Here is a 15,284-nt window from a genome sequence, read left to right on the forward strand (position 1 = left end):
AGAAAGTGGTGTTCCTGGGTTGTACTTTGGAGGGGCACGAGCCAGAACCAACACTCAAGGGCTTTTGTCTCCTTCCTTTCTGCCTGTTCCCCTCACCCCCCGACGCGTCGCAACCCTTGTCAAAGTGCCACACTGAGGGACGGTACTGAGGGTCCTCTAGTTGGTACAACACAAAGGCAGGAGGCTGGAGGTGGGAACCCCAACACCAGGAGATGTGGAGACCAGGTGACGTTTCAAAGCTCTTGCAGCCCAGAGGATCCACCCTCCTTTGGGTGCACTAGGCTTGGTTGAGCTATAGGAGGGCCTGCCTGGATCTGGAGATTGTGGTCCCATTTCGAGTGGACCAGACACTGCAGGTCCCCGGGGGGGCTCATTTGCTGGCACATCCTCCCCAGTCCCCTCAGCCCCACGACAGGCAGCCTGGAGAGCAGCCCGCTGAGCCTCCAGGGACGTGACAGCAGCCCAGGTCCCCGAGCCTGTGGAAAATCGAGTACACGTCCTTTATTTTCTCTCCTCTTTTTCTTTAACTGCATTTTTCTTTCATTTTCAAGCAGCTTGAGGGACAATGTTGTGCCCCTTGCAGGTGTACAGCGTTGTGATTTAGTCGTACATATGCATATGTCTGTTCTTTTTAGGATCCTTTTCCTATATAGGCTGTTACAAAGTGTTGAACAGAGTCCCCTGTGTTGTAGAGTAGGTCCTTGTGGAGTAGGTATTGTATTTGTTCATGTATACATGTTAATGCCAACCTCCTAATGTATCCCTCTCCCCCATCTTTCCCGTTTGCTAAGCATAAGTTTGTTTCCAAGTCTCTGAGTCTGTCGCTGTTTTGTGAATCAGTTGATTTGTATCAATTTTTAGATTCCATATGTAAGTCATATCCCATGATACTTATCGACTTCCTTTTATTTCAGTTAGTTAGATCGTCTCGAGGTCCTTCCGTGTTGCTGCAAATGGCAGTATTTCCTTCTTTTTTATGGCTGAGTAGTATTCTGTCGTAGATATATACCACATCTTCTGTATCCAGTCATCTGTCGGGGGACTATTGCTTGCTTTGGTGTCTCGGTTGTCGTATATAGTGCTGTCATGCACGTTGGGGTGCGTGTAGGTTTTCGAACTATGGTTTTCTTGGGTGTTTGCCCAGAAGTGGAATTGGGGGATCAGACGGTAGCTTTCTTTTTCCTTCTTGCAGGAAACTGCAAACTGTTCTCCCCAGTTGTTGTACCAATTTATATTCCCTCCAGTAGTGAAGCAGGGTTGCATTGTCTCCACGGGGTGTCCAGCACTTAGTGTTTTGAGACTTTTTGCTGATGGCCTTTCTTACTGGTTGAGTTCCTACCTCGTAATTTCGATTTTATTTCTCTTATAATTGGTGATGTTGAGCATTTTTTCATGTGTTTTTTGCCATCTGTATATTTTCTTTGGAGAATTGTCTAGTTAATTCTTCAGCTTATTTTTTGTTTTGTTGTTTACATATAGAGCTTCCTGAGCTGTTTCTGTATTTTGGAGGTGAATCCCTTGTGGGTTGCTTCATTTGGACATGTTGATACTTTCTAGCATTTTGACGGTTTTGTTGTTTTGTTTATGGTTTCTTCTGTGCTGAACCGTTGAAGTTGAATTATGTCCCATTTTTGTTTGTTTTTACTTTCATTTCTGAAGACGTGGATCCAAAAACTATTTTTGCTTTTTATGTCTAACAGTGTTGTGCTTATATTTTCCTTTAAGTGTTTTAGAGTATTTGAACTTACACTTATGTCTTTAATTCATTTTGATTTCATTTTTATGTTTGGTGTTAGAGAATGTTGTAGTTGCATTCTTTTACATGTAGCTTTCTACCACTGTCCTTGAAGAGACTGTCTTTTTCCATTTTGTATTCTAGCCTCCTTGTCGTAGTTTAAGTAACCGTATTTTGGTGGGTTTATTTCTGGGGTTTCTGTACTGTTTCATTGATCTATATTTTTGTTTTTGTGCCGTACCATCCTGTTTTGATTACTCTAGCTTTGTAGCATAATCTGAAGTTTGGGAGTCTGATTCCTCCAGCTCCCATTTTTCTTTCTCAGGATTGCTTTGGCTATTTTGTGTCTTTTGTTTGGGATCCAGCCTCAAGCCTTTGCAATTTTCTCCTGCTATCAGGAGCAGAGTGGGTGGTATAATGCATGGTAAATAATGATTTCCCTTCTGCAAACTCAGGGTCTACATTGGTTTACTTCCTGAAGGACTCTGTCTTCCAGCTCAGGAAGAGTGTTGGGTTTTCATCTTGTTTTTGTGTAACTTCTTGGACTTCATGATTTACAGGTTTCACCATATACCTTTTCATTCCTTCTGATACACAAGTAACATGTTTCATCATAGCCTGGCTTACATGATCCTCATAGTCCCAGTGTGGCTCATGATCTTGCATTGTGTTACCACTCACTTGATAAATTTGGTGGTGCAGATTGGTAGCCAGTAGGCCATCTGTGTGTTTTTTGTCCTTTTCAGTATACACTCCATGTCGTTCAGGGTACAGCAGTGGTCCAGAATAACTATGATATCCTACCAGGTCAGGGAGAGTGTTAATCCCAGCCTGATAAATTTGTCCCTAAGCTTTTCAGGATTCTCTGAGAACCTGCCAAATCGCTCCTTACAGATTTCTAGGTCCCGCAGTGAGAAAGGGACATGCTGCACTTAGTAATTCTCCATTCTCATCAGTTTCTTCCCAGAGGTGGTAAAAGCCTGGTGGGGCAAAAGTGGGGGCTGCCTTTGAGCGTGATTGGAGCCCCACTGGGGAAAGCCCCGGGGCTCTGATTTTGTGGTTTCTGATTTGATGGGGTAAGGTGGGGGTGCGGGGCTGAAGACGGTGAAGGGGCAGAAACGGGAGACGGAAAAGGTGGCTCAGTGTGCTGATGGCTAGTGGTGGTTGAAAGAGGGGTCTGGATCTAAACCTTCTTGGAGAGACACAGAAATAGAGGCTAAACACACACGACAGGAATCCCTCAGACCAGAGTCTTGACAGAGTTTTATAATGGCCTGTGCTTATGGGACTTCCCCCATTTTGGGGACTGTTTAAAAAACAGGTCCAGTTGTAAAATGGTGTTAAAGTTAAGGGATTCATTCTGTGGCCACTTTGCCGGGTCACCCAAGGCACATTGGGGTCATTCTGTGTTGAAAGAGAAAATCAGCTTATTCTTTTTTAAACCGCCTCATTTAAATCGTACCCAGTTAAGAATGCAACCCCGAGGATAGTCTTTTAGGATTCCCTGGGTGTTTTTCATGTTTACATATAAATTTGGGGCTAAAACTGGAGCTCCCAGGGGCCAGATGGAGCTGAGGCCTTGCGTAACAACCAAGGGGGTCACAGAATTTCCTCCCCAGAGTTCGTGACACAAAGAAGGAGTCCCCAGGATGAAAGGAACAGGAGTGTAGGTGTAAGAATCAAGGGAGTGGTAAAGGGAGGAGGGATAGAAAAGACAGAGAGAGAGAGATTGCCGTTTCAACCTGTCCCCAGCAGGTGTCTATTTAGGCACCAGTCTGCGCACTTTCAGAAAGGGCCAGTGAAGGAGGGAGCACCCTGTCCACTGCCCACTGGGGTGATTAATCCTGGGAAACAACCATTTGTACGTCTCTGTGGGATTGTGATCCACAGGTGGGACTTCTATGCATGCGTACAATTTATACATCATACGTAGGACTCTAACCCACAGGTAGGATTTGCACCCACAGGTTTTCATAGAAATCTGCCTTGGCCCTTTCCTGATGGGATTTCTCTTGGCGGCAGGAAAATAAAGGTAAGGATATTGTGATGATTGTACTTGCAAAAACTATAGGATATGAGGGTTGAACCTCTATCACTCTCAGAAATCTCCTGTCCGGGAGAGCCTGCTGGACCAAGACCTGCACTGCTTGAGGCGAGCCTCTCCCACCTCTGTTTGTCATCCATCAAGGTGAGTCGTTGTTGGCCAGAGGGAGCATGGTCTCACAAGCTGAGAGGAGTGGTGCTGTAGCTGCCCGATGTCCACTCTGTTGGAACAAGAGGACAGAGAAAGGGGAAGTAGAGAGCTATCAGGAGAGGGAAAGGGAAAAACCATGAGGGAAAAAGGACAAAGGGGAGGGGAAAGTGTTGCCTGCATGATGGTACTGAGACTCTCAGGGGCCAGGAAGGCAGACTTACCAAACGTGGTTATGCTGAAACAAGAGGTTCAGGCGGCAGCTTGTCACCTACGGGGAAAGTGCGTTTGTTGGTTCCAGAGGTGCCTGGATTCTCTCCCAGGGAGGGGGCAAACGGCCTCATGGGTGTCCGGTGGAGTTGCCACCACGTACGTTACCGACCCAGATTCTTGGGACTCTTCAGTGAACAGAAATTGATGAGGCCAGACGAGAAATTCAGGCAAGGCTTTATTGGGACTTATGCTGCAGCACACGGGAGCAAAAAGAACAGGTTGCCTTGCTTGCTCCCTGAAGCGGGGCTGGGGCGTGAGTTGGTCCTTTAAATGGGGTGAGGGTAGGGTCAGATCCATGGTTCAGGCGGTAGGGGTGGCTTAGGTGGTCTGCCCACCCTCTTGGTGGTGTCGTGGGCAGGAATCGTGAGTAGTGCACTCCTTTTGCTCCCAGCAGTTCAGAAGTGGCAGTTGGGTTTTTGGTCTTTTTGTATATTGTTCATAATTTGCCCCATTTGCAGGTGCATAGTTATTTTTAGTCCCTTATGGTTTCTTTGTATTCTTTTGCTCAGGAGATGTTTGTCCAGGTGTAAGCACTGCACCAAAGGGCGCCAGGTCCCACCCTGTCTCACTAGTTCTTGCTGTATGGCCTTGGACACCTCCTGGAAGTCTCAAAACCTATTTATTTTAAGGATGCTGTGGTGAGGATTAAAGGTGGTTTCCATGTGACTGAGTGGATTCTGTAGGGCCTTTGGGGATACTGACATGCATAGTACACTTAACCCTTGAACAATACCAGCTTGAGCTGTACAGGATCCACTTACATGTGATTTTTTTTAATAAATAGTACTACTGGATCCCTGGTTTGTTGAATCTGCAGATACGGAACCATGGTTACAGAGGGTGGGTGAACTGTAAAGTTGTATGTGGATTTTCCATTGCACAGAGGGTTGGGATCCCTAACCCCTATAGTTATTCAAGGGTCAACTGTATATTCTGGATGATATAATTTCTGGGCTAAATGCTATGAAAAAAATAAAATTGGGTGATGTAGAAAAGAATGTGAGCAGAAGGCCTCACCGAGGGGGTGACATTTGAGCTAAATGAAAAGGAGTCAGCCATGGGAACATCTAGTGAAGAACATTCCAGGTAGGAACAGCCAGTGCAAAGGCCCTGAGGTGGGAACAAGCTTAACAAGAAGGGTACAGCAGAGTGATGGATTTCAGATGTTTAAGTAGAGCCTAATGTCTTGCTTTGGCCCATTTGGGAAGGAGGGGCACAGGGGTTCAACAGCAGAGGGTGGGTCCTAAGCTGGACCACTCCCTAAGGGCAGGTGGTGCCATGCATCCTCACATGAACTTGTGTGACCTGTACTCCCTTATGGAGAGAGGAAGGAGGATCAAAACTTTGCATTGGCCTAAGTGCTTCAGACACGTGCTTATATTTTCATTCTCATGTGCACTGTGCCAGGTAGGAACCATTGTTATTCCTGCTTTACAGATGAGAAAACAGGTCTGAAAGGGAGCATTCCTTTACCCAAAGTTGTAAACTTAGTAACAGAAGTATCAACCTTCAACCTATGTTCCTTCACTGACCAGCATGGGTACCTGCAGGTATTGGGGGTGTCTCTGTCCCCTTTGGGGACTCTCAGAGCCCTCAGGGCACTGGGCTCCAGTTGTCCATCACTCCTAATTCGTGATGCCAGCAGATCAGTGGTGGGTGCTTGTCCCACATTTGCTAGATGAACCCGCTGTGGGTAGGAGTCTTCAGGGGGTGGAGGGGTGGAGATGCACAGGGCTCCCTTGCATGGGCTTGCCATGTGGGACATCACTGGAGGTGAGCCTGAGGAGGCTTGTCTGGATGAAGACACCAAGGCCCTGCAGACATGAGTAGCAGGGTTCCCAGGGTACCGCACTACTGGAGGTGTGCTGTTGCCTGGGCTCCATCACCAGGTAGATCGTCTAGGCTGGTCCATGTGGGTCACTCTGCTCCTTCCCATGGCTGGGAGGTGCCCCCTCTAAATATAGCCCAGTGTGCTGAGCTCACGCCTATTTTCAGCCCAGGTTGGGAGGCAGCCAGGCCTTCCCCAGGCTCTCAGAGGAGCCACTGCTGCGTCTATCTGGTCCTGGTACTAGGCACTCTCATCGACCCCCTGCCTGCCCAACACCCACCATGCCGGAGGAGGCCCAAGAAGGTAGGAAATGACTGTGAGGGAGGGTAAGGCCCCAATGCTGTGACCCTGTGGACCATGGAGAAACCTGGCCCCTTTCCTACTGACCTCACTTGAGTAGTCATCAGTCACCGTGTCCTAGGTCAAGTAAAAGTACTGGCCCCCTATGTGTGAAGGAAGGGCCTACCATGCCCCGAATGCCTCCTCACCTCATACCTGTACCCCCTGCTAAGGACACCAGGGAGGGGTTGGGGGCAGGGGAGGGTCAACTACAGGCTGTGCCCAAGTGGGTGTGGGCTGGGCAGGCTGGCCAGTTAAGCTCTTCCTTCAGGGAGGGCACTGGGACTGGGGGCAGGCAGTGGTTTTGCAAAGCATTTGGGCACATGACCCAGGGACTGGGAGTGGATAGGTTTCTTGCCTCCAGTGTGGGCCTGTGTGGCCCCAACTGGCTAAAGGTTGGGGTCTCTTGGCCTGGCCAGACTGACTTCTAGTTAAAGACTTTGGTGGCCACTTTCCTAATTGACTCACAGCATGCAAGATGTATGGAGGCTCAGAGGCGCCAGAGCAGGGACCTGGTAAGCTTTAGGTACAGTGCTGGCCAGGATGCAGGACCAGCTGCACCAAGGCTCCAGCTTGGCCCAACTGGTCAACTCCCCCCATCACAGTTTTGACATTTTATACTGAATGGGAGGGGCCTGGCCCTGGGTGTGGGAGTGTTTGCTTCCTTTTGAGGTCTTTTTTTTTTTTTGAATATTTATTTATTTATTTTTGGCTGCGTTGGCTCTTCGTTGCTGTGCGTGGGCTTTCTCTAGTTGCGGCGAGTGCGGGCTACTCTTCGTTGCGGAGCACGGGCTTCTCATTGCGGTGGCTTCTCTTGTTGCGGAGCACGGGCTGTAAGCGCCTGGGCTTCAGTAGTTGTGGCTCACAGGCTTTAGAGCGCAGGCTCAGTAGTTGTGGCGCATGGGCTTAGCTGCTCCGCGGCATGTGGGATCTTCCCGGACTAGGGCTTGAACTCGTGTCCCCTGCATTGGCAAGCGGATTCTTAACCACTAAGCCACCAGGGAAGTCCCTTTTTGAGGTTTTAAGGATGGCACTTACTATGTGTTCTTCCTGGAACAGAAAGAACTCAAGATCAATTTAAAAGTGGGGAAAAACACAGCCAAGTGCAGAGAATTTAATGCGAACCCCAATCCACCACCACCCAGACATAACGACAGACAGCACTGGTTTTTGTTTTACACATTTTTGAGCATGTCAGAGGTCAGTTTCAAGCAAATCATGAAGGTTAAGGTACTATTCTGAAAGTGTTAGACCCAGAGAGCCCAATCACCCTTAAGTCTACCAGGAGGTATCCCGCCAATGCCCCTGAATTTGTTATCTAGCTTCCAGCTAGGCATCTGGAGATCTTAAGGGGCCAAGATTTTTTTTTTTTTTTTTTTAATTTGGCTGCATCGGGTCTTAGTTGCGGCATGCGGGATATAGTTCCCTGACCAGGGATCGAACCCGGGCCCCCTGCATTGGAAGTGCAGAGTCTTAGCCACTGGACCACCAGGGAAGTCCCAAAGGGGCCAAGATTTTAAGGGGAGGGGTGGAAAGCACCACCAGAAGAAAATATAATTTTTAGAAATCACAAAATAAATACTTCACTGGGTCCAAAAATAAGTAAGTAAAATCACAAGAATGGTACACAGCCCCAGTGACTAAATGGGCAGAGGCTGTGAACTAGGAAGCCACACAGATATTGGTGAGGCTCCCCAAGCAAAGACCCCCAACAAAATTGGTCAAGAAAGGCCTTTTCTCATCTCCCAACTTAGCAAGTATATATGTGCACACTTATGTACATAAATTTTTTTCTATGGAGATGCCTGTTGGTGGCGATATTGTACTCTTTTGGAGGCTGTGGACAACTACTCCAGAGGACAATGTGATGATAGGTTAAAAGAAAAAGTCCCTGCTGTTTGACCCAGTAATTCTACTTCTGGGAATCCATCCTTAATAACTATTGGGAAATTGGGGGAAAGCCTTTATACTCAATGACGCGTGTCCTTTTCCAGGGGTTATTAATTTAGGAAGGGGATTGGAAACAACCTAAATGCCCAGGCAGCCTCGAAGAGATACCTGAGGGGAGACCTCAAAGGCAAGTGGAACAGTTTGCTAACAAAGACGGGTCTCCACTCATGATGTTGAGTGAGAACAGCAGGGTTCACAGCAGAATCACACTTAGTATGTAAAAGGAGGCAGAGCTGAGGCCAGGAGCAAAAGGCAAAAAGCTGGCTAGAATAGGGCTGCTTCTGCTGGGGACCGGGAGAAGGCCCCAGGCACAGGGTCTGCAGGGAAAACTGATAGCAGAAGCAGGAATGAACTTCATGGGCTGTGGGTTGAGTTCTCCAAGGCTGATAAATTCTCTAGAAACGAGCAAGCAGAGAGGAATGCCTGAAAGTCCCTGAGGTGCTTGGAAGGAAACAAATGTAAGTCAAGCAGCACCTTCTGCTACTGTGGGTGAAACAGGTGTACGCAGTTTTCACATTGTCTTGCTTCCAAATCACGGGTCACTCCTGAGTTGGTTTTAGGGGATCAGGAGCCAAATGCCCCTGCTACCTCTTCTGAGCCCCTGCTGCCGCTCGACGCCATCTAGAAGGGAGGGCATGACCTGCTGGCTGAATCAGCCCCACGCTGCCCCTGCAGACACCGTGGCACCGACAAGGAGCAGGGCACCACTGGCTCCTAATCATGTGCAGGAGGTTCGCCTACACCGGGTGGAGTCCATCAGCGATCTACACAGTGGAGGTGAAAGGGTGCAGCGGGGTGGGACCCATGGACTGGGAGAAGGGAGGAAAGCAGGCGCACCTGCCGCCCTCCTGATCCCCCGTTTGCCCTGCAGGTTCACTGTGGCCCTACCTGGCCGAGGAGGCACAGCCATGGGATGAGCTGCTGGGCATCCTGCGTCCACCGATGTGCACCCAGACCGGCTGCAGCCCCGTGCACAGCCGCGGCAGCTTCCTGCTGCTGCTTGCACTGCTCGTGCTCACCTGCCTGGCATTGGCTGTCCTGGCCGTCTACCTGAGTGGTGAGGAGGGTGCAGGAAGCCAGTGGAATGGAGAGACCGAGGCAGTGAAGGGCTGGGAGGGTCGGGTGTTGTGGGGTTGCATGTGGTCTGATAATCCCCCCCCCCCCGTCTTAGTGCTGCAGAGCGAATCCCTACGCGTTCTGGCACACACACTGCAAACGCAGGAGGAAATGCTGCTCAAACTCCGGCTCGCCAGCCTCAGCCAGCTGCAGAGGCTCAACTCGAGTGAGGCCCGAGCACCCAGTTGAGATGCCACTTGGACCTGGGGCCTGGGGGTATGTGCAGGGGGGAATAATGTGGCCGCTGGTAGCTTTCCCCTCTCCCACTACTGCTCCACACTACTTCCTTAGTGAGGTTTTTGTATAAGAGCCTGATCTGACCCCACAGCTGTCTGCCTTTCTTGCCTTCTCAAGCTAGGCCTAGCCAAGCCTTCTGGTGCCAGAGCCCCACTTGGTGTGGCCCAAGGTCAGAGGAAGCGACACCAGCCTCCTGGCTCCTCTTGGGGCCTGTCAGCACCCTCTGGTGTCCTCCAGATAGCAGGTTCAGGAGTCTAAAAATAGCTGCCTACCCTGGTCACCCAAACTCGGCTGGGCCTCCCAGTGGGGGTCCAGCCTCTGCTCTCAAAAGACAGGCTGGGCTCTGAGTAGGGGGAGGAGGGCCCCTGGGGAGAGATTATTTTGGAGAGCAAAGGTGAGATGGAGATAGGGAGGCCCAGCTGGGCCCAAGCCTGGGTTGGTGGATAGGGAAGGCAGGCAGAAACACCCAGAAGCCAGGGCCACAGAAGACTGCACATTGTTTAATTATCTCTAAAATCTTTAAAACTCAGCATATAAATCCACTCCAGGTAGCCTCACCGCCCCACGTTGTAGTGGCAGTTGTCCAGATACTATCACCTCCCCCCCGAAAGTGGGTCATCCCAGGGGAGCAAGGCCTGAGAAAGGGGCAGCCCTGAGACAGGGCAGGAAGTGGCCACAGGGCCGGCACAGGGGCAAAGCGTGAAGGTCCCAAGTGGCCTGGCCTCCAGCCACCCGCCCCCATGTCTGTTTTTGGTTTTGTCATTAAAAAAATAAAGCGACAATGCCTGGCAGGGACCAGGTGTTGCACTGTCTTCTGTTAAAAATACAGGCAAGGATGTGGACAGTCTCCTCTTCGGCTGGTCCTGCCTCACAGGATGTCTGCCCGCTTGTCCCGCACGCGGCTGCGCGCCTTGGTCCTGGCTTTGAAGGCAGCAGCGTTGTACAGGTGCTGGGGTGGGACAAAGAGTGAGGGTCTAGTGAGCTGGGAGGAGGCAGCCCAGGGCTTCTCCTCCAGCCCCTGCAGAGCTCCAGGCCACAGGAATGGAGAGAAGACAAAGGGGCAAACCTTCTCAAAACGTGAGATTTTGCAGGCCTTCAGGGCAGTGGCATCCAGCACCAGCACAGGGCCCAGACCAAAGATGTCACGGAGTAGCTCGTTGTTCTGGGGGCAAAGAAGGCAGTGAGCTCAGGCCAGTCTGAAACAGCTAAGCGGGGTACCCCTTCCCCGTCCGCCTCCCCACCTGGAGGTGGTGGTGCATGCCGGAACCCAGCGCGTCCTTGAAGGCAGCATAGACCCGGCGCCGAGCCCAGCTGTCCACATAGAGCACCTCGAGCCCGAAGCGGACTGTCTCCTCCTCACACTCGCCGCCCTGCAGGGTAGAGGGGCTGTGACTGGGCTTGGCGGCTATGCCTAGGGGTGCACCCTCACTAGGACGCATCCCTTCTCACACGTACCTCAACAGAGTGCAGCACGGCCCGGAAGGTAGAGCGTTGGCGCCGGCGGTCAGCCTTGGCCCGATACTTGTTGCTGTCAGTGGCCAGAGTGCGCAGCGCGCTGCAGAGGGCCTCCATGTCCTTGTAAACAAAGTCGTCCTGCAGTGGGAGGACGTAGGAGCAGAAGCCTGAGCTCTGTTGGCTTTTAACGCAGTGGGGTCACCCAAACCCTTCCTTTCACCAAGAAAGTCATTTTCTTCTCTGCCTGACCCTCCTCTGCATCCCTTCTTGGCCTCTGCCTGCGCTGGACACCTCCGCTAAGGGGCCCCATCAGAGCACTTGGCCTCTGAGTCTGTGTTGGGGCTACTTCCCCTCCATAATGACCTAAGGCTACCTTGTTTTCTGTGGCATCTCCTGCACCCAGCCTGAGACGGGCAGGTGGTATCAGCAGGCACCCTCCCCTGTGCCCCACCCCCACCCCCCGCCATCTCTCACACCTCAAGGTCCCGGGTGAGCTCAAAGAGCAATGCGATGGTCTCGCCGGCAGCCATCCGCAGGTTCACGCTTTCACTGGACAAGAGCTGGGGCAGCCGGGGCAGCTGCCTGGGGAAGGGGCAGGCTGAGCCATGTGTGTGGGCTGGGGGCCTTTCACCCTTCCCCTCCCACTCCCAGTGGGCAGTCACCCCTACCTGTCCAGGATGCGGCTGATATGGGCGCTGGGGCAGATGGTGAGTAGCAAGGCCCAGGCCTGCAGGGCAGCACAGAGCAAGCCCTGAAGGCTGACAGGGACCACTGGGGCTGTGGAGCCACCCACACCACAGGACCGGCTGAAAATGCCTTCCAAGCAGGTGAGGCAGGAGACCAGGTCCTAGGGGCACAAGGAGGCAGGGGAGTGGCTCAGGGGCAGAGCTAGGGCCTATGTGCTCTACCGCCTGTGCCTGAAGGCCACTTACCTGTACATCGGTGGCAGCCACGTAGCAGCCCAGGCCAAGAGCAGAAGCGCACTGCTGGGAGGAGGGCAAAGCCAGGCCGTGGTCAGAGGGTGAGCCTGGGTTCCCAGCCACGGGGCTCACCCTTGGAGCAGGGGAGCCTAGAGGCAGGTGGAACCCGTGTCTCTGCTTAGGGATTAGGTGAAGGAAGGGTGTCACAGGGCAAGGAACACTCACGTGGAGCCGGGCAGCAGGGCTAGCTGTGCTGTCACTGAGCACAGAGACCAGCAGGGGCTGCAGGCTGTGGAATAACTCCTCACCCTTGGGTCCAGGACCCAGCTGAATGCACAGCAGGCCTAGCACAGCAGCGGCAAGGGCCTGTTCCTCGCCCTTCCCTGCAGGGATGCCTTCCAGTCAGTCAATGCAGCAAGGGCCAGTACCCAGCCAGTTCAGGCCCCCCAGGTGCGCCCCCAGGCCCAACCTTTCTTGAGGCACTTTTCCAAGGCATCAGCCAGTGTGAGGCGGCGCTCCAGCAAGAAGTCGGGGAGTAGGTGCGCTGCTAGGGCCAGACGCAGGCTCTCAAGAGCACCCTGCCGGGTCTTGGCACTGGGGGAGGAAGAAAGGGGTTTTGTGGGCCAGTCCTACCTGGGTCACATTTGGCATGGGCTAAGCAGGGACACAGGGGAAGGGATTGGTTGGAAATCAGGGGTACCTCTTGTCTGTGAGGCAGTCCACATATTCCTTCAACTTCTCCTCAAGGTCTTCCTGCTGACCCTGCTCATCCACGGCATCCCCCCCTGCAAGGCCAGCTCGTCATCCCCGCTTCTTGCCCTAGCCCACGGAGCCCCACTGAGTCCCTGCCATATTCCCACCCACTCTCACCAAAGCTTTCCTCTGCTGCGGTGCTAAGGAGGCTGGGACATTCACTGGTGGTGCTGCGGGCCTCACTGGCTGCCTCATCCTCACTGGAACCTGAGTCAGCTTGGGTACTGCTCCGGGTACCTGGGGAGGGTGGAATGGGGCACATGGTCTGCCTTCATTGATGAGCGATGGCTGGGGTTACCTCACCCGGCCTCATGACCCCACAAGACAGAATGCTGCCCTTCTCAAGGCCGAAGTGGGAGGCACAGAGGCTGGTGCCGGGGACTCTGAACCAGGAAGCAAAGGGAAAGAAGTCTACCTGCTGGGGAGAGTCACACGCCAGGCCCAACCTAGGATATCCTGGCAGGCTTGGTGAGCAGATCCTCCCTGAGACTAGAGCTTGCTTTAAGAAGGAGACTTAGAGGTGGGCAGAGGTGGAAGGGGCTGCACAGGCCCTACGTAGGCCTGTGGCTCAGCCTGCAGTGGGGCATATCCAGGCGCTCCTGGGGGAGCTCAACCACCAGCCCAGATTACTCCCCAAAATGGCCAGGGCAAGGGTCAGGGAAGTCTGACAGAACCGGGGTTCAAATCCCAGCTCTACATCTTAACAGGGGTGTAACCAGGTCAGGTGCCTACTCTTCAAAGCCTCAGTTTCTCCGTTGCAAAAGAGATGAGAAGCACCTCTTCTGGGCAAGGTTAAGTGAAGACAATGACTAGACAAGTGACTAGTTACGCTCTTCCGTGGGCCAACAAGCTCATCAGGTCACCCATCAGCACTGGGGGCAGAGGCCCAGCTCCTAGTGGATGTAGGTGAGTGCACCAGGCCTCAAGCATACTGTCTCCTGAGCCCCACTTGGTCCACTCCAGGCCTTCAGCCCTGGGTGGATGGACACACAGGCTCCTCCTGACCCTGGGAAGTACAGAAAGCTGAGTGGCCCCTGACTTCATGAGCCCTTGAAAACAGGTGAACACAGGGGGCTGTGAGGGTCAGCAGAGCTGGAACACTTATGTGTAAGGGCAGCTGCTGCAGCAGGAGCCCCAGGCAGGTTCTGGTCACCAGGCTGGCCCTACTTCCAGGAACTACGTACATACTCCCTGTGCCTGCCGGACAAAGTCCATTACACACTGCTCACTCCTCTCTCACTACCCTAGCTGACCAAAGCAGCCCAGCCTTCCCTCATTTGTTTCACCATGCCATGGTCCCTCCAGATATCAGGCCCTCGCCCAGCGTGTTGCCACTAAATAGTGCTCTCCTCTTCACCTTCTCAAGACTCACCCAGAAGCCCCTCCCCTGAGGCTTCCTTGGTTCCTGTCTGGGACTGACACCACTCCGTGAACTTGTCCCCCAGCACTAGGCCTTCTGGAGTATTGCTACTTTCTTCAATGTCCCCTTGTAACCAAGCAGGACCCTATGGGGTCTTCCTGGGACAGACCCCTCCACCATATCCTCTGTTGTAGTTCATCTCTTAAGTTCCTAGATAATAGTATCAGATGCACATTTCCTGAGTTGTTTTAAAGGTGCCAAAACCACCACCAAATGGAAGAAGTTAACTACGTGATGACCATGAGCACATAGCCCCTACACCTACTGGCGCCTAAGGATTGATAACGTTAACACCATGACACTGCCCTGTTACCTCAGCATCGACCAGTCAGAGAATTGTGCACGAGCTGATCACATTTGCTGGGACCCCTCTCCCTCACCTCGCCTTTAAAAATGCTTTATAGGGGCTTCCCTGGTGGCGCAGTGGTTAAGAATCCACCTGCCAATGCAGGGGACACGGGTTCGAGCCCTGGTCAGGGAAGATCCCACATGCCGCGGAGCACCTAATCCCGTGCACCACAACTACTGAAGGCCATGCACCCTAGAGCCCGTGCTCTACAACAAGAGAAGCCACCACAATGAGAAGCCCCCGCTCGCCGCAACTAGAGAAAGCCAGCGCGCAGTAACGAAGACCCAATGCAGCCAAAAAGAAAAAAAAAAGTGCTTTACAGAAACCCTTCAGGGAGTTCAGGGTTTCTGAGCACCAGCCACGGCTTCGCCTTTTATTGGCGCCTTACAGTAAACATTACACTTTACTTCACCATAACCCAGTGTCACTGATAGGGACAGAGTAAAAGGACAAAGCAAGTAATTAAATAGTTAATCCCAGTAAGGGATTATAAGAAAAAAGTATGGGAGACCCCTGTAAGTTAATGATCACTCAAGAAAGCAGGTTTGCTTAACCACAAACCCATGCAACAGAAGCATGAGACATGCTCCAAAACAACACAAAAATGGTGGAATGTGACCCATATCCTGCCCGGTGAGCTCCATAAATTAATGATTCCCAGGACACACTCCTCTGCATGCACTAAAAACAAAACTATAAGCAAAGGTTGACATTATAC

General features: G+C 52.1%; 2 protein-coding genes and 1 non-coding gene across 10 annotated transcripts in view; 1 reads left to right on the forward strand and 2 right to left on the reverse strand.

The window, feature by feature from the left end:
- The first annotated feature begins 1,087 nt into the window (after positions 1-1,087).
- LSMEM2 (leucine rich single-pass membrane protein 2) lies at positions 1,088-10,497 on the forward strand. 5 transcript variants are annotated; one of them, XM_067754522.1, is made up of 5 exons: positions 1,115-6,330; positions 6,837-6,881; positions 8,877-9,093; positions 9,188-9,373; positions 9,488-10,497. In XM_067754522.1, exons 1-5 carry the CDS (start codon positions 6,022-6,024, stop codon positions 9,619-9,621), a joined length of 891 nt encoding a protein of 296 aa, XP_067610623.1. In that variant the 5' UTR covers positions 1,115-6,021; the 3' UTR covers positions 9,622-10,497. The 5 variants fall into 5 exon arrangements, with proteins under 5 accessions (XP_067610624.1, XP_067610621.1, XP_067610625.1 ...); XM_067754523.1 differs by having other exon boundaries at positions 1,088-6,330; positions 8,992-9,093; positions 9,188-10,497; XM_067754520.1 differs by having other exon boundaries at positions 1,093-6,330; positions 9,188-10,497.
- On the reverse strand, positions 7,789-7,861 carry TRNAG-UCC (transfer RNA glycine (anticodon UCC)). Its single transcript has one exon. It is a non-coding gene; the product is annotated as a tRNA-Gly (tRNA).
- Positions 10,150-15,284, reverse strand: part of IFRD2 (interferon related developmental regulator 2) — a 33,387-nt gene continuing 28,252 nt past the window's right edge. Inside the window, exons 2-12 of one of the 4 annotated variants that reach the window (XM_067754510.1) lie at positions 12,915-13,034; positions 12,745-12,829; positions 12,514-12,638; positions 12,270-12,427; positions 12,057-12,110; positions 11,793-11,971; positions 11,601-11,706; positions 11,125-11,262; positions 10,911-11,039; positions 10,736-10,831; positions 10,150-10,618 (exon numbers count right to left, since the gene is read on the reverse strand). In XM_067754510.1, coding sequence (XP_067610611.1) covers positions 10,538-10,618; positions 10,736-10,831; positions 10,911-11,039; positions 11,125-11,262; positions 11,601-11,706; positions 11,793-11,971; positions 12,057-12,110; positions 12,270-12,427; positions 12,514-12,638; positions 12,745-12,829; positions 12,915-13,034 — 1,271 coding nt within the window. In that variant the 3' untranslated portion in view covers positions 10,150-10,537. Of the gene's footprint in view, positions 10,619-10,735; positions 10,832-10,910; positions 11,040-11,124; positions 11,263-11,600; positions 11,707-11,792; positions 11,972-12,056; positions 12,428-12,513; positions 12,639-12,744; positions 12,830-12,914; positions 13,035-15,284 lie in introns of all 4 variants that reach the window. The other 3 variants (XM_067754511.1, XM_067754509.1, XM_067754512.1) reach the window with 3 other exon arrangements.

This window comes from Pseudorca crassidens, chromosome 10 (assembly GCF_039906515.1).
Source record: "Pseudorca crassidens isolate mPseCra1 chromosome 10, mPseCra1.hap1, whole genome shotgun sequence".
NCBI lineage: Eukaryota > Metazoa > Chordata > Mammalia > Artiodactyla > Delphinidae > Pseudorca > Pseudorca crassidens.

Excerpts from the sequence above, each read along its gene's own strand:
- LSMEM2 (XM_067754520.1), top strand. The coding sequence starts at position 6,022 with ATGAGTAGCAGGGTTCCCAGGGTACCGCACTACTGGAGGTGTGCTGTT. Across the intron at positions 6,331-6,836 it reads GCCGGAGGAGGCCCAAGAAG|CATGCAAGATGTATGGAGGC; the intron begins GTAGGAAATGAC and ends ATTGACTCACAG. Across the intron at positions 9,094-9,187 it reads CAGCGATCTACACAGTGGAG|GTTCACTGTGGCCCTACCTG; the intron begins GTGAAAGGGTGC and ends TTTGCCCTGCAG.